The sequence below is a fragment of the Hemicordylus capensis genome, chromosome 5 (genome assembly GCF_027244095.1).
Source record: "Hemicordylus capensis ecotype Gifberg chromosome 5, rHemCap1.1.pri, whole genome shotgun sequence".
Taxonomy (NCBI): domain Eukaryota; kingdom Metazoa; phylum Chordata; class Lepidosauria; order Squamata; family Cordylidae; genus Hemicordylus; species Hemicordylus capensis.
In genome coordinates, this window is record NC_069661.1 from 229,004,368 (window position 1) to 229,030,319 (window position 25,952).

Below are 25,952 nucleotides of genomic sequence, written 5' to 3' on the forward strand. Positions count from 1 at the left end.
GTCTTCAATGGCTTTTCTCCTGAAGCACTGCGCGTTATGGGTTATCACCTAGCAAAAAAGTCTGCAAAGCAAATATTATTAGATATGTAATGGCAACAGGAGATGAGTTGTGGCCCTGAAACAACTCAAAATATGGAGATTTGCATTTAGTACCAAAGCATCTGATTACTGACAAGCTCTAACTACTTTGCCATAACTATGCCAGCAAATTTGGAGAGCACCACAGTGTCCAACAGATTGGAAGAGGTCAGTCTACATATCCATACCAAAGAAAGGAAACTTAACAGACTGCACTAACCATTGCACAATATCCTTAATTTCACATGCTAGCAAAATAATGTCAGGATCATCCAATGCAGATTAGAGCCCTAGATGGAAAGGAAAATGCCAGATGTTCAAGCTGGCTTCAGAAAAGGATAAGGAACAACAGACATTATTGCTGATGCACGCTGGATAATTGAGAAAGCCAAAGAATACAAAAAATAAGTCAACGTGCGCTTTATTGACTACAGAAAAGCCTTTGAATGCATCAACAATGTCAAGTTGTAGAATATTCTTAGGAAAATGGGTGTCCCAGAACATCTCATTGTTCTCATGAGACACCTATACACAGGATAGGACGCCACAGTCCAGACGGAACGTGGTGAAACAGACTGGTTCCAGATCGGCAAAGGAGTAAGACAAGGCAGTATACTTTCTCCTTATTTATTCAACTTATAGACTGAACATGTACTGAGAGAAGCCAGATTCGAAGAAGATGAGCATGATTTTAAAGGTGGTAGAAGTAACATCAATAACCTGCACTATGTTGATGACACCACTCTGATAGCTGAGAATGTGGATGATCTGCAAGATCTAGTAATGAAAGTCAAAGAGTACAGTCAAAAAATGGGACTACAACTAAATGTAAAGAAGACTAAACTAATGACAACGGGTACAGCAACCAGACTCAGAATTGACACTAAAGACACTGAAATGGTGGATAGCTTCTGCCTCTTAGGATCGACCATCAACAGTAAAGGATCCAGCAGTCAAGAAATACGCCGCAGACTAGCACTTGGGAGGGTTGCAGTGAAGGCCTTGGAAAGGATATTTAGATGCCGTGACATTTCTATACCTACAAAGATTAGAATTGTTTGGACAATGGTTTTCCCCGTGACACTCAATGGATGTGAAAGCTGGAGTTTGAAGAAGCAAGATGGAAAAAGCATTGATGCTTTCTTTTGAAGTTTGGTGCTGGAGAAGACTTTTTAGGATACCATGGACAGCCAGGAAAACAAACCAATGGATCATAGAACAAATCAATCCGGAATTTTCACTTGAGGAACAAATGACCAGGCTCAAACTCTCATACTTTGGACACATTATGCGAAAACCCAGCTCCCTTGAGAAATCCATAATGCTGGGAAAAGTTGAAGGAAAGGGAAGATGAGGATGACCAGCAGCAAGGTGGGTAGACTCGATTATGGCAACAATGAATGCACCACTGAGAGACCTTAAAAGACAAGTTGAAGAAAGGTCATCCTGGGGAGAATCTATCTACGTGGTTGCTAAGAGTCGACACCGTCTTGACATCACTTAATCAATCATTCAATGACTAACATCTTTATATATATTTAGCTAAGGCATACCCGTGGCTAATCCTATGTGTTGCAGCTCTCGCGAGAGTTCATGAGCAGAAGCACCTGATTGGGCAGGGGGGATTCTGTTGGAAGTGAAGGTCTATGCGCTGTCTCTTGTCTCAATGACATAGGAGGACAGATTAGTGAGTCAGAGGGCTAGAGGGTCAAGACACTGGTCATCTCTTCTCGACTACTCTGACACTATCCCTTTGATATGCAGATTGCTAATCTCAGGGACTTCCTTCCAGCCACTTCCTACCTTTCCCTTTCCTTCCTTCTGATGTGTTTGAGTAAACCAAAGTAACTCCATTTTACATAGAATACCAAAGCATCTCCAAGTTTGCTAAGAAAACCAAATTCTAACTTAAAGTAACCCCAGCCCAGCTCTGGCCAGCTCAAGGACACGGCCTCACATGATTATCTCTCTCCACTAAATTGTATCTAAAGAAACTTGGTTCTCACCGTTCTTTGCTGAGAAGTTAATAAAACAGGATGTAACCAAATAAGGGTGATCACCAGATGAACAATGAATCATTCGCATGCGTACTAGATACTTAGTCCACCGTTTTACTGCCACGTATACTATGTCAGCATCATTCAGATTGTCTGTATAAATGTAAGATGCACCTATAACCAATTTGTATTCAATGTGGAGCGTGAGCCCCATTGTCTACCTGCTTCTGCAGAGCATTAAACCAAGCCTCTTATTGATTCCCACTGTGTCTGTTTGATTGGCTTAAGGCGGACCCAGGGACGAACTGAATTCACATCAATTTGGTGCTGTGACAGTCGGATATGGCTCTGGGTGGACAGTCTGACCCATCACGGGACAATGAGATCCAGCGCGCCTCACAGCATTTTGTCTGTGGAGGATTCTCATGGGCCCGGGATGCGCCAGTCGTCACAACGCGCCACATCTGGGAATCGAGGCAAGAGTGAATGAAAGTGTGAACAGAGAGAGTGAGTGAGTGAGAGAATGAAATCCAAAGACGTCTTTTGGTTCTCCTCAGCCCAAGAGGGGCAAAGGGTGGGGGGGGAAGCCCAGGGAGGGGCAATTTTCAGCCTGAGAAAAGGGGGGAAATCCTACAGCCGAAGAAGGGCTGCCCACGCAGGGGCAAATTAAGCCAAAATCCCGAGAGGGGAGAAAGCCAAAATCCCGAGAGAGGGGGGGGCAATTTAAGCCAAAAAGTCCAAGCAGGGGAGGTTTAATCTTTCAGCTCGAGAAGGGGGAAAGAGAGAGAGAAAAAACAAAAACAAAAAAACCCCACAGCCGAAGTAGGGCTGCCTGGGAAGGAGTGACTTAAGCCAAGAGCCCAAGGAGGGGCGGCTTTGAGTCAGAAATAAACAGTCTAAGCCCAACCAACACAAAGGGGGGGCTATGGGTAGCAGAAATAGCAAGTACACAAAATCTGAACGGATTTCATGTACACCTTTGGAGTGTGTGTTGAAAAATTGGGTGATTATCATGGGAGCAAAGAGTGCTCTTAGAAAACATGTTTTGAAATGCCTTTGTATGAAAGTTTGGCCACTATGAACTCGAGTCAGAGGCCTCCTGACTCCGAAAATAACATCCTTTTGCACTTGCCTCTGTTTTATAAGTGTTAAGGAAGGAAGAATTATTGTCTTTTGCAAAAATCATTTCTCTCTCTGTGTTCTGTTTCCAAGTTGCTTCCAGGCTTTGCCCTTGTGTTGCCAAAAAAAAAAAAAAAATCTTGCTGCTACTGTCCTGTTGTCACGAAGCCAAAAGATAACTGTCCTAGCTGCAAAAGTTTCTCTGAACAAAAGGCTGCTTTTGTTCTCTTTTTCTTTTTTCTATCTCTCTTCAACTACTTGAGTTGGAAAAGAGGAAAGAAAATGGAGTTTTGAAGGAATGCATATGGGAATTGCAGACAAAAGAGAAAAAAAAAAACCTAGAAGGAAATACGTAAAAGGATTTTTGTTGGAGGTTGTTAACAACAACAAAAAGAAAAATGCTTGAAAAGCACCAGTAAGTTATAAGATTGTGATGTGGAAAGGTAATATAGAATTACAGGTTGTTTTCATAGATAACTGTGATAAGGTTGTTCTGTTTAAACTACTTTCTTAACTGAGTTTATGGCTGACATATTTAAAATGCTATAAAATTCTTTGGGATTCATATGAAGTTTTCTTTGTTTAGTCCTTTGTTCTGTGAAATACACAAGACGAGCCTCTGTGTGTGTGTGCATGTTTCTGAAAGGGAGCCCAAAGCTCTGGTTCTGTATAGGAATTCAACCCACATCAATTTTATAGCTCATCCCTGTGAAGATGAGGTTTCTGTTGTATTTATTCTGTTAATTCTGTTGTATTTGTGAATGTATTTATACTAGTGACATGTTTTGTTTTGTTTTTCCTTTCTGTAAACTGTTCCAGACCAAACTTGCTCTGACATTGAATTCCAAAATTCACAATTATTATATTAATTGAACATAAAATTGGTCATGGCCTGAGCAACACAGGGAACTTTCAGCGGTCAGCTGGCCAACTGAGGGCTGAAGCTTCCCACCTCTGCAAAAGTGCTGCTTATGGCTAGCTAAATGTATTAGGCATGAGAGCAAGCTCTAATTCATTCATTCTTATATCAAGTTAATTGTAATATTTCTGCCACTACTGAGTATCATAAGCCTTTATATGTTATGTTTACTGAATTCCTTGACAATGATCTATCTTATCTTACCTATTTCTGTGAACTCAAGAGGTTCCCTGAAAAGCAGTTTGTGTTCCAGCCAGATTAATTGTGGGTGAGAAGGAAAAATGGATTTTAAGATAAATGAGTCTAATTGTATTACTGTCATGATTTGCAAAATCTATGCAATATTTCTGCTAGTTGAATTTGATGTAAACTGAAAGCTACTAATCAAATGGTCTAAGGTTCAAAATTTTTTTTTTAATTTGACTCATCCACCAGCCCTGCTTTGCCTTCACAGCAGCTGAATCTTAAAATCCCAGACATGAGATTTAATGAAAGGAATTTTGTTTTGCCAATCCTGCAAGTGGCAAGGAGTTCCAAAGCACCGGTTTGCAATTCACCTTGGAAATTTCCCAGCTAAAAGGGATTTGTCTGGGGCAGTAGATGGCTGACTCCCTCACACATGACCGAATATAATGTGACTTTGGTGAGGATCCTGGGGTTTCCATGGCTACTACTTTGTTCTTAATCCAGCTAACTTACTTTCTTTTGAGCCTACAGAAGACCAAGAACATGATTGCTTGCAAGCTGTGAACTGCATCTATGCCAAGCCGTCCTGATCTTAAAGATCAACCTCCTCAAAATGCAGACATTGATTTGTACACAGATGGAGGCAGCTTCATGTAAGATGGACAACGTAAGCTGGCTATGGAGAAGTGACTGACCATGCTCTTTCTCCAGGTATCTCAGTCAGCACAGCTTGCAGAGCTCATCACCTTCAAGGTAATTTTTACACAACTCATGGGGCCACTTGGAAAGAAAGAAGATTTTTAACAGTGGGAAACAAGGAAGTAAAATATGGGACACAGATATCAGAACTCTAGACTGCTGTTACACTACTAGAAGAGGTTGCAGTCATCCATAGCAGAGGTCACCAGAGGAAAATGACCCAGTGACAAAGGGTAATTGGATGGCAGATGCTGCAGTTAAAACTGCTGCTCCTTCTATTCCTGTTTCCAAGCATCTTTGATTCCTGTGCTAACTATCTTAGCACAACCCCCCCACATATTCAGAAAAAGGACATTGACTTTGCACCACAGCAGGGGGGCGCATTTAGAAGAGGATGGCTGGTAAAGAACAGCAGATGGATGTGGAATTATTGCAGAACCAATCCTTTGGTTTTTGGTTTTTTTTTTCCTAGTCAATACAAAGACACTTTTGTGCCTCTTGGATGTACCCTTTTGCAGAACATGTGGCAACAGCCTGTGTAATTTGTGTAGTAAACAATCTTATTTTACCAAGGTATAGTATCTCACTGGACATACTGTGTGGGCTATCTTTTTCCTTGTCTCGAGAGGTTGTTTTCGCCTTACAGAAATGTCAAACCCAAACTTGAATCCATCAGTGACTGGTTAATTATGAGGCTAAAGATGGAGAACTGGGACACCACAACTATCTACACGTTACTGACGATGAAGTCAGTTATACTGGATGGAGATTGATTGCCCTGACAAAGGCCTGTAAGTATGATTGTCAGCCAGCGTGGTGCAGTGGTTAGAGTGCTGGATTAAGACCGGGAAAACCCGAGTCCAAATCCTCATTCAGCCAAGACACTTGCTGGGCGACACAGAGCCTACAACTCAAAAGATTTGGCCTGCCTCACAGGGTTGTTGTAAGGAGAAAGAACAGGATACAGAAGAGAATGTGAGATGCCACATGGAAACTGGACTTTGTTAGCAGTGACTATGCTTGACCTGAAAGGCTTTAATGCCTCCTCAAAACCCCAAACTCACAAGGGGGGTGAATAATGTGAATGCCTTTTTCTTCTTGACTTTATTGCCTTGCTTTTGCCCAGGATTGCTGTTTTGTTCTCGTGATCAGAAACCAGCCTACAACACAAGCCAGCCAGCCTCCAAGAAGCACCGGCTCCCAAACACAGCCTCACGCCTGGCCACCAAGCCTCAAATGAAGACATCATCCCCTGTTCTGATCTTCAGGGAAAGGGGGGCCCAAGGCAAACAGGGAAACAAAAATATAAATTGGGGGGGGGAGAAAAAGAAAAAAAATTGCCAAAAGACCAAATTGAAATTAGCCTCAGGTTTTGTCCATCCTTTGTATTATTTGCTTTGAAAACTTGACTTTTCCTTTTGTGCTAATGGCACCCAGAGACTTAGTCTCAGGATGCTGTCCCTACATGGGGGGGGGGGAGGGAATTGGCAACTCACTTGCCTGTCTTTCTTTCAAGTAAACAGGTTTGCAACCAACAGTGCCTTGAATTGTCTTTCCAAGAAGGATTGGTCCTCCCCAGATCGAAGGAATACCTGGATCCATCGCCAGAATGTGATCCCAAGGGAGTCTCCATCAACAGTGACCCAGGAAAACTAACAATCATCAGCAGCAGCTACCCGGGGGCAGTCCCTATCTGCATTTCCAGTCCAACCCAATGGTGACAGAACGTCTATCTACTACCCTGTCCTGTGTTCGAGGAAGAAGGCCTAATGCACAGTTCATCTTCCTGCTTCCAAGTGTTATAGGAGAAGGATAGACAACAAACGCCTGAAGACTGCCTGATAACAAACAACCAAGCCAATTTGTTCACTTTTCTGTGGAGTCATACACGTAACAGCATTTCCCCAAGCTGTAAAGCCCTGGAACCATCCTACCTGGGTAAGATACCTTGCCAAAGACACTATTTCTAATTCTGCCAAAGACACTATTTCAGATTGCCCACAAGGGGAGGGAATCAAGGCTCCCAAACACATGAACATTTAAGCTTGTCTGTGGACACTAGCCAAACAAGCCAAAACAACACGGATCAGGATAGCCAAAATCCTGCAACGTTTTACAAGAGCATTTGGTTCTCAACTGAAGGACTAAAATATATTTTTCCTTACCAAGGACTTTTAGATTTTGAATTCTAAAGCTCTCCATGGCTTCCTTTTTGGCCATGACAGACTTTAGAGGACACTAAGGGGGGTGGGAGTTGACGATTTGCACCACTTTCTTATATAACTTTCTTGTAGTGACTATGTGCTATCATTATGTTGAAAACCTTGCTATCTCCTGTGCTGTAAGGTCATGGACCTCACATGCTTGCTCTCCAGTCATTTCCTTATTGTTTCACTTATATATTGTGCCAATCATCTCATTGTTTCAACCAGAGCATTTACCTGCAAGTCTGCACCTATCCCCAAGTTACTGATCCCTTTATGCTCTAAGACATTAAGCTGGCCCAAGCTTTACCTACAATTTTATAGACACTTGTATTAATCAGCGTGATTATACATGACTTGTCATTGCTATCGCTTTCCACAAGCTGATAACCCATTAATCACCAGAAGCATCTGGTTCCACAATGCAAGACTGTTATTTATACTTTATTTGGGATAAAGATGGTTTAAAATCATGTTGCTTGCTATAAGTTGTATGATCTTTATATGTACACTTTGCTGTTATGTGTAAAATTTATATATATATATATCAAATCATGCCAGATATGGGTGGTTAAGGATATGTGTGTGTGTGATGTATAGAATTATATAATTATGTTGTAGCTCTAGAATATTGTATGCAATGTGCCTGCCATAGCACATACCATTTCTGTAAAAACTATGCTTAATGCATCACAAATGTTTAAGGCATCCCAAAACCACATATGTTCTAAACCCTTTAGCCACATGAAACACAAAGTTCCATCAATGGGCAAGAACTATATTCCAAGATTAAGAGTTTGTGTGTTAGAAAGAGCTACTGTTAATATTTTCAAACAGTTAGAACTTTCATTAACTAATATGGAGAGCCTATTGATTTATGGGCAAAGAAGATAATTCTGGTTGTATTTTCTTTGTATTAATAATCACATGTTGCTGCTTACAATGCATTACAGCTTTAAACCAAATGTTTATGAGAACCTTTAAACCTTGCCATAGTATAAGACCCATACATACAGCTGTACCTTTACAAACTTTAATTAAGACATCCTGAAGATTCAGGATGATCCAATTGTTTCAGGGGGGAATTGATGTGTTTGAGTAAACCAAAGTAACTCCATTTTACATAGAATACCAAAGCATCTCCAAGTTTGCTTAGAAAACCTAATTCTAACTTAAAGTAACCCCAGCCCAGCTCTGGCCAGCTCAAGGACACGGCCTCACATGATTATCTCTCTCCACTAAATTGTATCTAAAGAAACTTGGTTCTCACCATTCTTTGCTGAGAAGTTAATAAAACAGGATGTAACCAAATAAGGGTGATCACCAGATGAACAATGAATCATTCGCATGCGTACTAGATACTTAGTCCACCATTTTACTGCCACGTATACTATGTCAACATCATTCAGATTGTCTGTATAAATGTAAGATGCACCTATAACCAATTTGTATTCAATGTGGAGCGTGAGCCCCATTGTCTACCTGCTTCTGCAGAGCAGTAAACCAAGCCTCTTATTGATTCCCACTGTGTCTGTTTGATTGGCTTAAGGCGGACCCAGGGACGAACTGAATTCACATCACTTCTACCTTGCAACATGCAAGCTCCTCTCTCCTGCACCATGTGTGCAGAGATGCAGAATCCATCTGCATCCAGCTAGATAGATAGATTAGAGATTCTATCTTCACTTTCCTATCTAGAATGGATTCCTATCTAGAATGAACTCTGAGGTGAGGGGGCTGAGGTGGAGGGTGAGGGGAGCAATCAAGTACTAGCGTGCAGATGCTCTGCGCGAGTTAAGCTAGCAGTAGAATAATTTACAATGCCATTGTATATCTGTAAAACTATACTGATGCTATTATAATTGGTGTGACATTATGTTCTTTCCTTCATGTTTCTGTACTGGTGAAAGATTGTAATAAAGTTTATCTATCAGCCTCGCCCATTCATCTGAAAACTTCACTGTAGTATCTCCCCCTAGGTAAGGTTGTCAGGCATACTCACAACCAGTCACTTTGTTGGCCTGATCTTGAGCCTGAAGGAGCGTGAGACAAACTATGGGATGTGCAAGGGCCTCCGAACCAGTTCAATCGGCCAGTGGTTCCACTGATTCAAAGGCGGGGGAGGCATAGCTCTAAGGGCAGGAAAGGGTGCACTTACCCCTCCCTCCGCTTTCCCCCTGGTGGTGCTCTGTTTGTAATGTCCTCGTCGGGGCAGTAGTGTCCCCTCTTTGGCCAGAAGTGCCGGTGCACATGCGCACACCAGGTACGTGCACATTGTGCCCGCTTGCGTGTGTGCCTGGCATGCGCACACGCACCTGGCACTTCCGGCCAAAGAGGGCACAGGGCAGCAGGGAGGTTTGCTGCCGCCCCGACTGAGACTTTGCAAACAGAGCACCGGCGGGGGGGGGGGGGAGCATAGGGTGAGGTAAATGCACCCTCCCCCACCTTTAAAGCTATGCCCCCTCCACCTTTGAACCGGCCCCTGCCGGTTCTGTGCACATCCCTACTAACCCTACAAACTAGGTTTAGAAGCCTTCTTTATTCAGACAAGACTGCAAAAAACTCTGGGCAGCAAGCACTTAGAAAACAGAAAGCTAAGCCACACACAACCAAACACAACCGGATCTTAAAGAGACAGGACATATATACTACACTGGCCACGTCACTGCTTAACCCCAACTTCAGTTCATTTATGAGCAAGTTAAAAAGCACTTAGCCCAGTTTAGATCCTTGGGGGACCCCACTTCTTACTTCCCTCCATTGTGAAAACTGCCCATTTATTCCGATTCTCGGCTTCCTGTTCTTTAACCGGTTACCAGTCCATAAAAGATCTGTCCCCTTATCCCATAACTGAAGTTTAAGCAACAACCTTTGGTGAGGGACTTTGCCAAAAGCTTTCTGAAATTCCAGGCATGCAGCGTCACTGGGTCACCACAATTCACATGCCCAATGATGTTCTCAAAGAATTCTAAAAAATTAGTGAGGTGGAACTTACTTTTGCAGAAGCCATGCCAATTCTCCTTAGTAAGGCTTAGGCTTGTTCTTCCTTGCGCTTCATGATCTTATATTTAATTTAGATTTTCACCAGTTTGCCTGGAACAGGCATTAAACTAACCAGCCTGTAATTTCCTGGTTGTCACCCCCGAATTCCTTTTTTAAAATTGGTGTTAACATTGGCTGTTCTCCAAGACTCTGGCACAGAGTCAGGTGGTGATGAGCAAACTATGAATATTGAAGGTTGTGTGAGGGGAAATGAGTTCGGTCTCATCTGTGAAGCTAACAGCTAGAGATACATCAAGACAGCTTATTAATACTATGCTTTAGATCTCACCCACAAAGAGGATACTTCTGTTAAATACTTTGAGAAAGGTTGTGCATGGGTGAAAAATGTTTGTGGGGTTTTTTTTGGTGAATGCGAAAAGCTATCCAGATAATGTTGCCTTAGATGACTGCCTTATGATGCTTCTGCATTGTTACTGTAATTGTGGGTTATGACTTTCAATTATGTACCCCTATCTGGACTTCAGTGCATGTCCACGTTAGGGTATGAATACGTTTTCTTCCTTCTACCACTCTCTCTCCCCTGTCTCTCCTGGCTATATAAGTTACCCTTTTTTATCCTAAATGAATTGCTCTCTCCATTTTCCTTGCAACAGGAACTCCCGAGACTTAAGGCTATGGGAGAAAATGCCACTTTCACCATAGCAACCAGGAAATCTCTCTGATTACAACCACCATGATGTCAGTGGGCAACAACAGTTGGTAGTAGGTGCTATTTGGTTGGAGCCCATCAATGAAAGGTGTACTTGGCATCGTATTACAACCTAACACTAGTATACTTTGCTTTCAGATGCTGCTTGTGATTAATTTGTTTGCATTGCTTGGTTGGTGGAAGTGGCAAAACAACCAGGCTCCAGGAAATGGAAGATTAGTTCTTTGCCATTTGAAGGGTTGGGCTGAAACTCCTGGGGATGGTAGCAGTGAGAGAGCTGGTCCTACCAGAATCTTCTAGGCCTTGAAAGAAGGCAAACAAGCTTGTTTGTTTTGTATTTTGTACTCTGTGCAACCAAAAGGTTGTTGGAATTAGCACTTGATGTACCTTGGCAGCACACATGGGTAAAAACAGAACCAGGCAAAGGCCGCTGAACAATTTCTTGTGGCCTGGAATATCTCAATGTGACTGAATTGTGCAGGTCTTGTCAAACCAGTATAGCGTAGTGGTTAGACTGTTGGACTAGGGCTGGGAAGACCTGGGTTTGAATCCTCATTCAACCATGAAACTCATGGGGTAACTCTGGGCCAGTCATGTCTCTCTCAGCCCAACCTACCTCACAGGGTTATTGTGAGGATAAAAATAACCATGTACTCTGCTCAGAGCTCCTCGGAGGAAGAGTGGGATGTAAATGTAAACAAACAAACAAACAAACATTCCTGAGGGTGGGCAAGGCTGGGCATAAAGACAAAGCTCTCCTACAGTCGTTACCCATTACTGGTGAAACCTTTTTCATGGTAGATGTGGACATAGTGGGGCCTTTCAGCAAACCCACGGAGAGAGGGGGAAAGTATATACTGACTGTGGTGGACTTTGCAACCAGATACCCTGAAGCAGTGGCTTCAGTCTCAATGGAGTTGTAGTAGCAGAGGGTTTGTTCAATGTTTTCTTTTGCATGGGATTCCATTCTGAAATTTTGACAAAGGCACCACCTTCCTTTCTGAGGTCATGGAGTGTCTCTGGAAGTGCGGTGGCATCAAGCACTTAAAAACTATAGCATACCATCCCCAAGTAGCGGTCTGGTGGAAAGGTTCAATGCTATCAATTGACAAGTATATAGGTCAGGATCCTGATTTAGTCCTACTTAAGTAGACCCATCATGATGGTTAACTTGTCCACAGGGGTCATCCCATGAAACTGAAGGTAAGGAAATTTAGGACCAAGAAAAAGAAGGACACAGCACATAATTAATCTATGGAATTCTCTGCCATGGGATGTGGTGATGGCCACTAGCTTGGATGACTTTAAATGGGGCTTAGACAAATTCACGGAGGACAGGTCTATCAATGGCTACTAGTCTATCAATATCAATAGGCCACCTCCAGCCTCAGAAGCAAGATGCCTCTCAACACCAGTTGCAGGGGAGCAACAGCAGAAGAGAGGGCGTGCCCCCACCGCTTGCCTGTGGGCTTCTCAGAGGCATCTGGTGGGCCGCTGTGTGAAACAGGATGCTGGACTAGATTGGCCTTGGGCCTGATCTAGCAGGGCTGTTCTTATGGTGCATCTCAGCCATTTTTTCAACAGAGCTGCACCAAATTTGGAGGGGTGGTGTCTCTTGTCACCTAGTTTATGTCTGCAAATGGTCAGGTAGATCTGACAAGATTGTTTTGATTGTATGACCAGTAGAATGTTCAGGGCTCATAATGGTGGGATGTTGAAACAACTCCTAATCTTATAATGACCAAAACAGAGTGTGTGAGATTTGCTGGTGGAGCCCATCAGAACAGAAGTAACGTTTACTGGCTGGCCCAGGGCCCTTCTGCAGAACAGAGAGTGTGTTTCTACAGTTAATTCTAGGTCCTGTAGTTCAGAGAGATGTACAGTTCCCATGTGACATGCTTTCAAGCATTTGCTTGTGCAAAGTGATGTTTGACAGCCTTTAATTTAATTTTCAAGTGAAATACTCTTAAAAATAAATAAATGGGGCTCCCATCCAGGTATTGACCACATCAAGACCAGCTTAGCTTCAGCAAAGTGGCTGCACATCGTGTACCCTTAGACTGTGCTTTGGGACCCAAAGTAGATGGGAAAGGTATAAACCGCTGACTCTTTTTCTCCCTACTGACCTCTTCTTCCTTCTCATTTTTATCTTTCCCACAGGCAGCTTGGCCACATCATTCCATGCTTCCCCCTCCTTTCTCGGCACAGCCCTCAATCTTATTACCACAGTCCCTATTCAACTCCTGGTTGTTGGGTTGTGCTTATTAATTTTCTTGGGAAAGTCTGCATCTCTTGACTGCAAAGTCATGCATGCTGGCTGACTTGGTGCCACCTATCTGGGCCCACTCTACCTCCTAAGAGACAGCTGCCAGCTTCTCCAACTGGTCAGAGGGGAAGAGTTCCAAGGGTAATCTGAGTAACTGCCCCAGCATTGATTTCCTTCCCTATCCTGGATGTGCAAACTAGGTGGACACATGTGTAAGAAACGCAGCTCTGAGCAAGCATGGCAACACCGTCCAAATAAGTTATCAGGCATCTACTCAACATATTACAAAAATCAAGACAGACCTTGAACAAGCTTGAACAAAGCTGCCCCTTTGACAAATTTCTTTCTTGGGGTGCAGAAGAGGATATCTTCCCTGAACATATCTTGGTCAGTCACATGACTCTCTTATCTTCAGCAGGGGGAGAACAATTGTCCCTGTCTAACCCCAGCACGGAGACTTTCTAGTGGCTGGTGTTTACCTTATGCTTCTTTATTGATTGCTCTTTGGGACATCATACTGGGAAATCCTAAGAGAATCATTTTGTTACTTTTTCCATGAAAACTGCTTTGCAAACTTTTGGAGGGCTGAAAAGTGGTATATGCCATATTGGCTGAACGAAAGACTAGTTTCTTCCCAAGTTCTTTGATGTTAAAAATCAAGGGATCGTCTTAAATGAAGAGTTCTCTTATTTTCAGGTAAATACAGGTATAATCTGGGGTTTTTTTTAGGAAAGTGGTCTTAACTTCAGAAACCTGATTCAGACATTATGCTGTCTGACTGTATAGATGCCTGTACACTCCTACACATGTTTGTGTGAATGACTGTACCTGTGTTCATTTTAAAAATGAACCTGGATACAGGCCCTTCAAATGCATGGTATAGATAGGAAATGTACTTTTGTACCTGTGTTCAACATAACATGTGAATGACTCATCGCTGTAAAACCAGTGGGGCGGGGTGGGTGGGGGGTGGGACAACTATATCCCACATCAAAAGCTCCCCAGAAACAGCACCATCTTTACTAGACTGACAAGGGGGCATCAGGAGACGGGGGAATTTCAGAGCACCGAAAATGCCTATTATCAGCTCCACCAGCTAGAATCCCTTATTAAAGATTCTGGAAGCATCAGATCTCGTACTCTTCTCAAATGCCAAGCGGGTTGCCACCTTTTATTCCTGACACAGCTGCTGTGCCTTTGGATTGCCGTACAGAGGCCAGAAAGGATCTGGCCCCCTGTGACAGCTCCCGTAGTGAGTGGTTTCAGAAGGCTACAGGAGAGGCCATGACAAGACTAATTCTTGTGAGTGGGGGAGTCGGGGGGACATGGGTTTTATCATCTGTTCCCTACCTTTCATTAAGGGCTCCCGCTGTGGCATCAAGCATGAATTGTCCCCTTTGCTAAGCAGGGTCCATCCTGGTTTGCATTTGAATGGGAGACGTGTGTGAGCACTGTAAGAGATTCCCCCCAGGGGATGGGGCTGTTCTGGGAAGAGTACCCACATGCTTGCATGCAGGAGGTTCCAAGTTCCCTCCCTGGCATCTTTAGACAGGGCCAAGAGAGACTCCTGCCTGCAGCCTTGGAGAAGCCGCTGCCAGTCTGTGCAGACAATTCTGAGCTAGATGGACCAGTGGTCTGACTTGGTCTATGGCAGCCTCCGACAGCACGACTCCTGTCCTCTTCCTTTCAGTGCTGGGGAGACAGCGCCAACCCGAGAGTGGCAGGCAGACCAGTGAGACGGTTGCTGCTGGGGCAAGGCACAGACTGGCAGCAGGAGAGGGTGCCCAGGAGGAGCAGGGGGTGTGAGAGGGAAGAGGGGCAGCGCCCATGCCACAGGGCAGGGCTGTGGCAGGCCCACCATGGCACAGCGAGGGCAGGTGGCAAATTGCTCCTGGTCAGGCAGGGACTTCCCCGGGCCGTTTCTGCATAAGGGCTACAGCACAGGACACTTCCTCTCTCTCCCCCGCCTACCTCCCGGCAGCCTTACACATGGACGTTTGACTTTCGTAATGCCGTCACCTCTTTCCGCTGTAGCCTCAGCACAACATAGCAAAGCCTATATTCCGGTCTTTGACCAGCAGAACAGCTGTAGCCTTGTCTACAGAGGCGTAACTAGGGAAAACGGTGCCCAGGGCAAGCACTGAAATTGCGCCCCCCCACCGCCCCCCCAACATACATCTGACTGAAACACATGTTTCAGAAAACTTTTATTTTAAAAATTTAAAAAATTACAAAAATTACCAAAAAATTTCAAAATGCGATAAATAACCAAAAATGCAATTTTTCTTTTCAAGAAAAGAACTTTCAAGAACTTTTCAAGAGAAGCTGGCATTGGGCAGAGACACAAACAAGACTAGTGTCTGGTTTAAAGTGATTCCTGCCCCCCTTCCATTGAAGGGCCCATCTAAAACTCCTTGGAGGGAGAGTGGGATATAAATGCAACAACAACAACAACAATAAATAAAACAGGAGTTGTGTCAAACGGAGCATTTTCCAAGGGGGTGGGGAAAGAGATGGAATTCTCAGCTACTTCCATCTTAAATGTATAGAATGGGGAATGTTCTATTGATTTGTTGTGACTTAAAGCCAAATTGCTGTATTGAGGGAACACTGAGCATGCTGAGAAGTATATGTAAACACACACACTCTTTATGACAGATAGATAGATAGATCTATCTTTGGGAGATAAACTCCCAAAGCATACACCTTAGCCTGTTCTGGAGAGTTTAATGGTACAATCCATACATCACTTGACCACTTGTTCCAGAATAACCCCACCGCCACTTCTTTAAACTGGAAAACCACGGAGGCAGTTTCGGTCATCAAAAGAAAGTGACAATACTGGCAAAAGACACATGCAATAGCACCCAAAACAACACCGGAAAACAGAAACTGAAAAGCTTCTCCCCAGTCCTGGGCATATCTGCTTCCCAAAATGAAAAACTGTTTTTCCCCCCTCTGACATTCCTCATATCTTTTACCTTCTCTGAAAAGAGAGACAAAAAAAAAAGATCTAGGGCATTGTTAGAAAACATCCAGAACCAGCTCAAAAGTCTCCAAACCCCTCTGGATTTTCCACCTTAGCTAAACAGAAGGGGGCGGGCGGGCGGGTGAACACAGAGGCGTAACGATAGGGGGGGCAGGGGGGGCATGTGCCCCCGGCGCCATCTTTGCAGGTCACGTGGGGGGCGCCGCCATGACCCCCGCCGATCCCCCCCCAATTTTTTTTTTAAAAATTTTAATAAAAAATTCTCCAGCCAGCTCAGCAGCAGCAGTCCAGGAAGCGCATCGGCGCCCCCCCCATTGCTTTGCTGGCCTTGGACCCGTTTCGCGCCACCACCGCCCCGCCCCGCCCCGCACTCCAGCCTGCCTGGCTCTCCTCCAAGGCTCTTACACCACTTCCTTGAGGTCTCCCATCGGCTAGAGCCGCCCCTCCCCTGAATGGCCCGCCCACTTCCCGAAGGCCCTTTTAGAATCAGCGGGTTTTCACGGCGGTAAAGATACCATCTGGAGCCTTATAAGTCCAGTCCCCGCCGCGGGGTTGGCACTTCATTACAACAAAATATTTTAGTGCACTTTACAACCTCCCCGGCTGGCGCCGACAGCACAGCAGGTAATTAAAGCAATAATTGCTTCTGATGGTGCTTCCTTAATGAGGAAACTTTGGTGTTAACCCTGAGGGGAGAAGAAGCGAGGGGGTTGGCCAAGTCACTAGAGTGGAGAGGGAGGAGCTTTAACTTGTTTTACCCACTACGTGCAAACAATATGTATGCCTTAAAACCCGCTCTTCCGCATGTTTGTTCGAAAGTAAGCCCCTGTCATCCTCTTCACTGAGCAAAGAGTCCCTTTGCAATGAAAGTTCAGGCTTCAGGGTGCGGCTGGAGGCGTAGGGCCTCCCGCGCTGTTTCTTGGGCGGAGCACTGCCGCTGCCTTTGGCCAGCGTCTGTGTGTGTGTTGTGTGTGTCCTGAGCCGCTCACGCTTTGCAAAGTCCTCCGCGGGGCTGGCTGGAGAGAGGGTGCTCTGGTCGGAAAAAGCATAGGAGGGGCGCTTGCTTGGTTGTTTGGCCAAGAGACACCCGCGTCCTTTCTGAGTGCCGCCCCTGCGCCTTCCCTCTCATTCTCAAAAAAACAACCACCACCTTGTATAATATGATGCCTGAAAGGGGCTCTTGCCCTTTAAAAGTAAGCAGCCTCTGCCTGAACCTCATTCCGCTCGTTCGTTCCCCTCCCTCCCCAGCCCTCCGCAACAGTTCATACGCAGAAAGAAACATCACAGTACCTCTATCCGGATTTTCAATGCGTGTCTTATTATCGCATTCAGATTTAAGATGGGTGCGATGATCGCACTGCAATCCATAAGTCTGTTAAATTGAAATTTAGGTTGCTAGCATGACTTTAATTTAATCACACTAAACTGGTCTAAAAGCAGATTCAAATGCCCTGTGGATCGGCTGTTATTCCTCTATTTTTCATTTTCATCTCCATTGGCGATGCTTTATTTTTCAAAAGCCTCTAAGAGTAATCAAGAGAACCCAAGCCACAGGTGGTGCCCTCTGTTCTGACAGAGAAAAAGACTTTAAAGGCTGGCAAAAGAGGGAGGGAGGGGAAAGACCCGCTTTCAGATATTCCAAGAGAATTATCCCAAATCCTATGTTTCAAAATTCTGCCTGCAATTTGTCCGAAAGGCTGGTAGGGTACACGGTCTCACATCAGGTAAAAAAAGCCACTAACTAGTGACGTTTAAAACGACATCGCTTTCATGTTTTCATAAAGAGCAGCTGTCTGTAACCCGGGAAGGGGGTAAGGGTGGGGCTGCTGCTCGTTTTGATCTACCCCTCCTCAAATCACAGCAGCACACAGATCTAATCAATTAAATAAAAGGCACAAATTGTGCCGAGAGTGGAGAGGGAGGAGCTTTGGAAAGGCAGACGCTCCACCCCCGCAGTTGCCTTGAGGAATCTTAACAAGGTGTCAGTGTTGTGTCTAAGGAACGAGCATGTAAGAAGTTCCACTTTGATTTTCAGTGATGTCTGACTCTGAGCAATGTGTACGTGAGAGAATATGTTTATTGGTGTGTATATATGCTAACTGAGCAAAGTGGTACCTTTTAAAGTGGTTATTCTTTTATATTTACAAGGGGAGAGCAGTGTCCCTATTCAAACGCTGCACAACATCCTTCCTTGCAGTGGTTGTTGCTGGTGCCTGCCAATGCTTTATGTTCTTTTTTAGATTGTGAGCCCTTTCTAGACAGGGAACTATTTTATTTATTTATATTTATTTTTTCTGTGTAAAGTGCTTTGAGAACTTTGTTGAAAAGCAGTATAAAAATATCCAGAGATGTATTACAACTGGATGCAATTTCTCTTCCCCAATGTATGTCCCTGTAAGTGATTGTGTTTGGATGTGTGAAATATGTGCAAATGACATAATTTAAAAACAGCAACAATGAATCTTTGCGTAGGACTATTCACAAGGGAGTTTATAAGCAGATTATCTCATTTAGATAGACAATTTGGCTCAGCAAGAAGAAGCCCCAATTTATTTGATGCTTGTTGATTACATTATCGATTATATTTGTTCTCTTCCAAGTTCAGAGCAACCTGCATAATCTTCCTGCTTTGTTCTCACAACAAACCTGTAATGTAGGTTAGGCTGAGAGATCATGACAAGCCCAAGATCACCCAGCAACTTGGCTACCTCATGATTCTACCTGCCTTACTGCTCTATTTCAACATCAAAGTGGCAAAAGAAGTTTCATGAAAGTTTAATTAACACAGCATACAAACTTGGATGTGGTGTTGGTTCATAGCATTCCCACTGCTTTGTATCTGACCGTGGACTCCTTTAACTGCTGCCAAACTGAAGATTAATCCCGTGTTTACAAAGCACTAGGTTTATCCCTGCCAAAAACGCAGTTCCATGTTTTGTGGTTTATAACGCCATCCACAATTCTCTTCTTAATTTTTTAAGGTGATTAACGTGCTATATATTGAAGCAAGCAGCATCTCCACAGAAACTCATGTGGCAGGCTCACAGAGTTGTGCAAAAAGCAAGAATAAAACACACTTCCATGGCTGCAAATGAAATGTGATCACTTTCTGTACCAGGCAGAATGTGAGCATAGGCAGGCACTGGTGGAAGAGTAGATTACGTGTCAGTCAGATGTATGTTGGGTGGGCGGCCGGGGGGGGGGCGCAATTTCAGTGCTTGCCCTGGGTGCCGTTTTCCCTAGTTACGCCACTGGGTGAACAGCCTTGTTTGCATGCGATGGACGTTGTGTTCAAGTTCCAGCCCGGTTACACTATACATATTTACTCTTTTGTCATCTTCAGTTTATGCTTATTCCCCCTGTTTCCAAACCCACCCCGCTTTCACATTCTCACTTTAGTGGACCTAATCCAAATGTTAAAGGGTGGAGCAAGGAGGGGGGATATCTAGGTTTTGGATCGATCACTTGTGATTCGGGTGGGGGGGAGAATGAAATTTCGAAAGGAGAACAGTTTTTAGAGCATCAGACCCCGGTGGTGCCTAAAATTCCCAAACGCTCTCCTGGAGTGAATGCAAACACACGCCCTTTCCCACCGAATAGCCAAGCATTCAGTCCAACGATTTTCACTCCAACAACAGTTTTCCGAACAGAACTCAAATCGGGAGCCAATCATTTTGCTCCTTTGCCAGCATTGAGAACCACCTTAAAAAAACAACCAAAAAAACCAACAACAAACCCAAGCCGCGACCGACCACCACTGCCACTGAGATGCACCAAGCCAGGCAGGGTCGGTTTGGAGCAGCAGAGTGGGTGGCCTTTGCCTGGCTCCTCTGGCCGGCAGCCTTTGCTTGACGGTGTCGGCCGGAGGGGCGTCCTGTGTCGCTCCCAAGGCTGGCACTGGCAGTGGCGCTGCTTCTCACCCCGCCCTCTCCCTGCCGCCACAGCAACCCCCGACGGAGCGGGGAGGAAGGAGGGCGTTCAGATCAGACTCTCCTCGGAAATCAAAACTTACACGAGGGCAGCAACAAAAAAGCAGGGCGGAAGCGCGCGCGCGAGCATTTCAGGCACCCGGAATTTGCCGATTTCAAAACAGAGCTGGGGCTGGAGCCCTCGAGAGAACTTTCTCTCCCACACCGCACCAAACAAAGCCACACACGGCCCCCGGGCAGGAAGGAAAACTGGCGCTGTGGCACTGCACAGAACGGGAATCGGGGATTGACGATTCGAAGAGAAAAAACACACACACCTTGTTGTTTGTGACCACCACGCTTCACACCTTGTTGTGACTGACTGACCACCCACCCTGCTGGGTGTCTGTGTCCTGCTCCTGCCTGCGAGTGCGCCTGCCCTGCTTGCAGCCCCAGGCCCCCAGCCAGCCCCAGCAACAACGCTCGGCTCTCTCCTCTCTGTCTCTGTTCTCCGTACTCAATGGCGCCACGTGCACGGTGCACAGGCGAACGAGCTGGGAGGAGTCAGGACGGAGACGCACTCATACGCATGCGCAGCGCGACTCGGCATGCCGGCCGAGTTGCGCGTGCGTGCGCCCTGCATGCAAGCCACTAGAGGGCCTCTGGCCTGAACTTCTTCAAGACAGAGCGAGCCTCGGCCAAGGGCAGCATAGCAGTGAGAAAGGCGCCCGCCGCGAAGCCAGCAGGCCAGCAATTTGCAAAGCAATCATGGGGGGCGCGGGCGTGGAAGGGACCGGACCGCGGCGCTCGTGGCGGGAACGCACTCCCTTGACTGCAGAAATTTGTTTTTTGTTTTAAAAAAATTTGAAAATTTTTTTTGGGGGGGGAATCGGCGGGGTCATGGCGGCGCCCCCCACATGACTCACAGTGATGGCGCCCGGGGCACGTGCCCCCCTGCCCCCCTATCGTTACGCCCATGCTTGTCGAGCAGGCAGTTTCCTCCAGAAACGGTTGCCTTGGACCAGGCCGGCTCAACTTTGGCCCTCCTGCAGATGCTGGCCTACAACTCCCATAATCCCTGGCTATTGGCTACTATGGCTAGAGATTAAGGGAGCTGTAGTCCAAAAACAGCTGGGGGGCCTAAGTTGAGCAGGCCTGCCTTGGACAGACCTTTGCTCTGCAACCCTCGTATCGGGCTGAAGCCTTCTCTGCGTCACCCTCTGAAACAGGGTGGCACAACTCTGCCCCTCAAGCTGCTACTGCACTACAACTCCCATCATCCCAGACTATTGCCCCCTGTGTCTGGGGGTGATGGGAGTTGTAGTCCATCAACAGCTGAAGGGTTGAAGTTGAGAAGCCATGAGATTCCTGGAACTTTCCTGACGACTTTCTCCTTCCTGCTTCCACCCGACATCACCTCTTCCTTCCTTCCCTCCCAGGGGTGGGCAACCCAAGGTTCTCCAGCTGTTGTTAGATTACAACTCCCATCACCCCCTGCCAGAGGTTATTGTGGCTGAGGATGAAGGGAGTAGTAGTTAAACAACAGCCGGAGAGCTTCTGCTTCCTCACCTTAGCGGCAATTTCTTTTCCTTTTCCAGCTTTAACACTTAATAAGCCCTTTCCCCTGTCCTCTCACAAGTCAGCTCTCTTCAGCTCTGTGTTGCTTACTGTATCTTCACAGGCCTTCACTGCTGCAAAGTGAAGGCCTGTGAGGATATCTTCTTTGTTGCAAAAATGCAGAGGGAAAGCCTGAGGAGCAACACCTAATTTGAGGGAGGGGGAGAGGAAAGAAACTTTGTGGGTGAGTGGGGATATGTTTGGGGGATTGAAGATACAGATTATTAGGTTTGGTGGTAGGGCGCAGGCCTGTAGCAGCTCTAAAAGTTCAGGGGGGCACAAAAAAGTAGGGGGCCACAGACAGCTTCTGAGACACACACTTATTTGCAAAGCATTTAGGGGGGACAGCCCCACCCCCAGCTATGGGTCTGGGGAAGAGTTAAGTAAAATGGGAGGGGGGGCTCAAACATTTAGTGGGGAATCTGCACCCTACCTCTGATGTCTAATGGGAGGGTACATTTACAGAAGGATAGATTTCAGCTGAACATTAGGATAAATTTTTACAACACCACCTGTTTGACAATGAAACCAGTTACCCAGGGTACTGATAGTGGGCTCTTCCTCGCTGAAGGCCTTCAAGCAGAGGCTGGACAGCCATCGCGATGGGGTGGGGAATGCTCAGTGCTCAGTCTCTGGACTTCTTGCACCAAGCAGGAGGCTGGACTAGATAGCCACCAAAACCCCTTCAGCTCCATAAATCTTTGACTTCTAAACAAGTCAGCTACTGAGAGGAGAATTAAGAGAAGCATCTGCCAAGCTTTATTTTGACATTCATCTCCCAATTTTCCTCTCAGGAGCCCCGAGCGGTGTGCCTGGTTCTGTTTATCTTCACAACAGCCCTGTGGGGTAGATGAAGCTGAGAGCAAAGGCTCAGAGTCACCCACTCTGTTTAGAGTTTCACAGCTAAATGGGATTGGAACTCCATTCTCTCTGGTCCTAATCCAGCATTCTATCCATTACACCACGCTGGCATCTCATGCACATATTTTCTATTCTTCTCATGCATGCACTAAAGAGAGAGGAGTCCCATGACCATGACCATCTCTGCAAACACCCTAAGGTGAAGATCTATCTTATGCAAACTTTCTTTGATGTAAAGATCTCATGGAAATCAAAGGGACTTCCTTTGAGAGGACAGCCCTGTTGGATCAGGGCCAAGGCCCATCTAGTTCTGCATCCCGTTCCGCACAGCAGCGGCGGCGGCCCACCAGATGCCTCTGAGAAGCTCACAGGCAAGAGGTGCGGGCACGCCCTCTCTCTTGCCGTTGCTCCCCTGCAAGCGGTATTCAGAGGCTGGAGGTGGCCTGTAGCCACCGAGAGACCTGTTCTCCATGGATTTGTCCAAGCCCCTTTAAAGCCATCCAAGCGAGTGGCCATCACCACATCCTGTGGCAGAGAATTCCAAAGCCCTAAGACAGGGATGAGCCTCCAACCTCACGCCTACCTCTTCATGTAATCATGCTCCCAGTCACTTTGTAGTCCCGCGCTTGCCGCAACCCAAAGCAATTTACCCTCTACAGACGATGCAGTAGGCGAGTCTAGCCTACCGCCTGGAGACAGCTCGTCCAGCCAGTGATTTCCTGTGACGAAACGCAAAAGCCACCCGCGGCTTATATTTAACAGATGGCGAGCTGATCACTAGACCTGGGCAGGTTGCGAGTGGTAGAGGACGGCCAGCTATTCGCTGCTCTCTTGCGCCCTCTGCTGCTAGGAGAGGCAGCAGCCTTTAGCACGCTCGTTCACACAAAGACCACGCTCGCTCGCTCTTTCCCTCTCCGAGGAGCCTGGTGCTGCGGGAAGGTTGAAAAATCAAGTTGCTCTTTTTTGCATCATGATTAATCTCACGGCGGAGAACCACCGCTTGCCGCTGAATGATGGGAACAGTATCCCCGTGATTGGACTTGGTACCTATTCTGATCCCCAAAAAGTAAGTTGCTTACTTCTCTTTCTGATCAATCATAAATACAGGGCTTCGCTGGTATGCCTTTCTTTCTTAAATCTAGTGTCTTTTCCCGCGCACCCCACTTTGGAAGCACGCTTCACGTGCAAGGCGATCCAACAGCGGCGGATTCCTTCAGAAATGCACCCAACTGACTTCACTGGGGCTTTAAATGCATGCAGGACTGTCGCCCCCCCTTAGCAGTCAAACGGAGCTTGTCTAGACCGTCTTTGTAGTTCTTCTTTCACAAAACCCAATGAGCATGAGTGAACATACCGGCAAGTGTGGTTTCGCAGGATGAGCCTCTGCCTGTATCATAGAGTTCAATGGAACTTTGTTCCCTAGCAAAGCTGGAGAAGTCCTTTTTACATGCTTACTGGAGAATAAGCAGGCTGCGGTGGGATTTACTTCTGAGTAATGTGGATAGGGCTGCAGTTTTAAGCACCCTTGGGTGTGAAAGTATATGCTTTATCCCTTGCCCATAGAATTCCATGGATTTCTAAGTATTCTGCTCAGCTGTGGCCAGATATTGTCGGTCCTACAAGTGCATGGCTTACTTACAACGATGCTGAAAGTGAGGTTGGGAAAAGTTTTGCAGAATTAGTTTATGATGTTCTTAGGAGTATCTAGTAATCGTGTTGTAAAGGGGAATCCTGCAGTGGAGTGCATGTGTGTGGGGTATACCATCTCTGCTTTTCAGTACTGGCACCTTTCCAGGAGTGTGTCTGCCTACTGTCTGTTATCCTTTGGGAAATAGATCCTTTTGGATTTCCTTGGGAAAATAGATGCACTCTCATATCTGCAAGGTATTAGTTCATCTGTGCTTCAAAAAGGTTATTGTGTGGTCTTTAATAACAGTTAATAACCCTCCTCTAAGACTCTAATCCTAAATACACTTTCTTGGAAGGAAGCCCCATTGAACAAAATGTGGCTGGCTTTTGAATAAGCACACCTAGGAATGGGCTGTGCATTTTTCATTCTGTTTCAGGATGTTTCTCGAAAGGAGGGATTTCCTTTTGGTAGCTCTTTCATGTATTGCCATGCATGAGTAGTGCAATTGTGGTGTTCTCTGGTACGGGCTATTGTCTTGTCTAGACAACTGAGATGATTCAGTTCTGCATGGTTGAAACTTAAGGCCAGCTTGCATCTTTGAACATCCCTGGATTTCTTGTCCGTTGCTGACTCAGCACTTGATGTCTGGTAGCTGATCTAACTGGCTCCACTGAAAGCTTTGCATCTCTGATGCTAGGAAAGTTTTGTCTGTGGTGTCTGATCTGTGATGGCCAGTTCACTCATGCAAGCAGCTTTTTAGTAGAAGATTGAATTGATAGAAATTGAATAAATCATAATAATATAAGAAATAAATTAGTGAACATGCATGTGTGAATCCACCCCATGGGTGAATCCACCCACAGACTCCACTGATACTCTCCACAAAGCCTTGAATATAACACTCTTTCACAATAGTGTTGTCAAATTCCCAGTTCTGAGGACTTGTAGCCATGCATATCGGCATGATGTCTGTCATCTGGAAAGGTACTGGAGACCACTTTTTTTTTAAAAAAACTAGGGCCTTTAAAAATGTGCAACCAAACACAAAATGTGCAGCCGCCACCCCAAATGGGGGGAAATGCAGTAATATAATAATGTGTGCAGTTCAAAAGTTCTATTATGTTAGAAGATGTAGAAAGGACCTAACAATGAGAAAAGTGGAATATGGACTCCAGTCCAGACTCCACTAGAACCCAAACTCTGATGAAGTGTGCCTATTTCTCCTCTCCCTTCCAAAGATGTTTCCCATAGCTATTCTCTACAGAGTCTTGAATATAACACTCTTTCACAACAGTGTCATTGAATTTCCAGTCCTGAAGAATTTCTCCCACTCTGTATAGGCTTCTAAATGTCCTAGAATGGGATTCTAGGCAAACAAGGATGTGTTTGACCAGACCAGAAGCTTTCCCAGGCAGCAGGCTTCGCAAGTTCGAAGTTGCTCTAAAAAATCAATGCAAAAAGTGGATGTTTTTAACCCGGATATAAACCAGGCTCTAATATGCAATAGAAAACCCAAATTGTGTGTGAAGTGCTCCCTGATAGCTCACAGGGACTTCGGGGTAAATGTGGCTGATATGTGAACGCACCCCCTCCAGTGTTCCCTCTAACTCTCAGATGTTGTTAACTACAACTCCCACAATCACCAAGCAATAGCTGGGGATTCTGGGAGTTGTAGTCAACAACATCTGGGAATCCCTGTTAGTGGGAATAATGACCACCACCAACCCATTCTGGAGGAGATGCAAACTAAAAGCTGGGTGTGAAAAA

General features: G+C 45.5%; 1 protein-coding gene and 1 long non-coding RNA gene across 3 annotated transcripts in view; one reads left to right on the forward strand and one right to left on the reverse strand.

The window, feature by feature from the left end:
- Nucleotides 1-23,261, reverse strand: part of LOC128326934 (uncharacterized) — a 39,090-nt gene extending 15,829 nt beyond the window's left edge. The window contains exon 1 of the long non-coding RNA XR_008308343.1: nucleotides 23,139-23,261. This is a non-coding gene — a long non-coding RNA (uncharacterized LOC128326934). The remainder of the gene's footprint in view (nucleotides 1-23,138) is intronic.
- A 60-nt stretch (nucleotides 23,262-23,321) lies between these two features.
- AKR1D1 (aldo-keto reductase family 1 member D1) overlaps nucleotides 23,322-25,952 on the forward strand; it is a 92,780-nt gene continuing 90,149 nt past the window's right edge. The window contains exon 1 of one of the 2 annotated variants that reach the window (XM_053254836.1): nucleotides 23,322-23,621. In XM_053254836.1, coding sequence (XP_053110811.1) covers nucleotides 23,526-23,621 — 96 coding nt within the window. In that variant the 5' untranslated portion in view covers nucleotides 23,322-23,525. The remainder of the gene's footprint in view (nucleotides 23,622-25,952) is intronic. The other variant, XM_053254835.1, reaches the window with a different exon arrangement.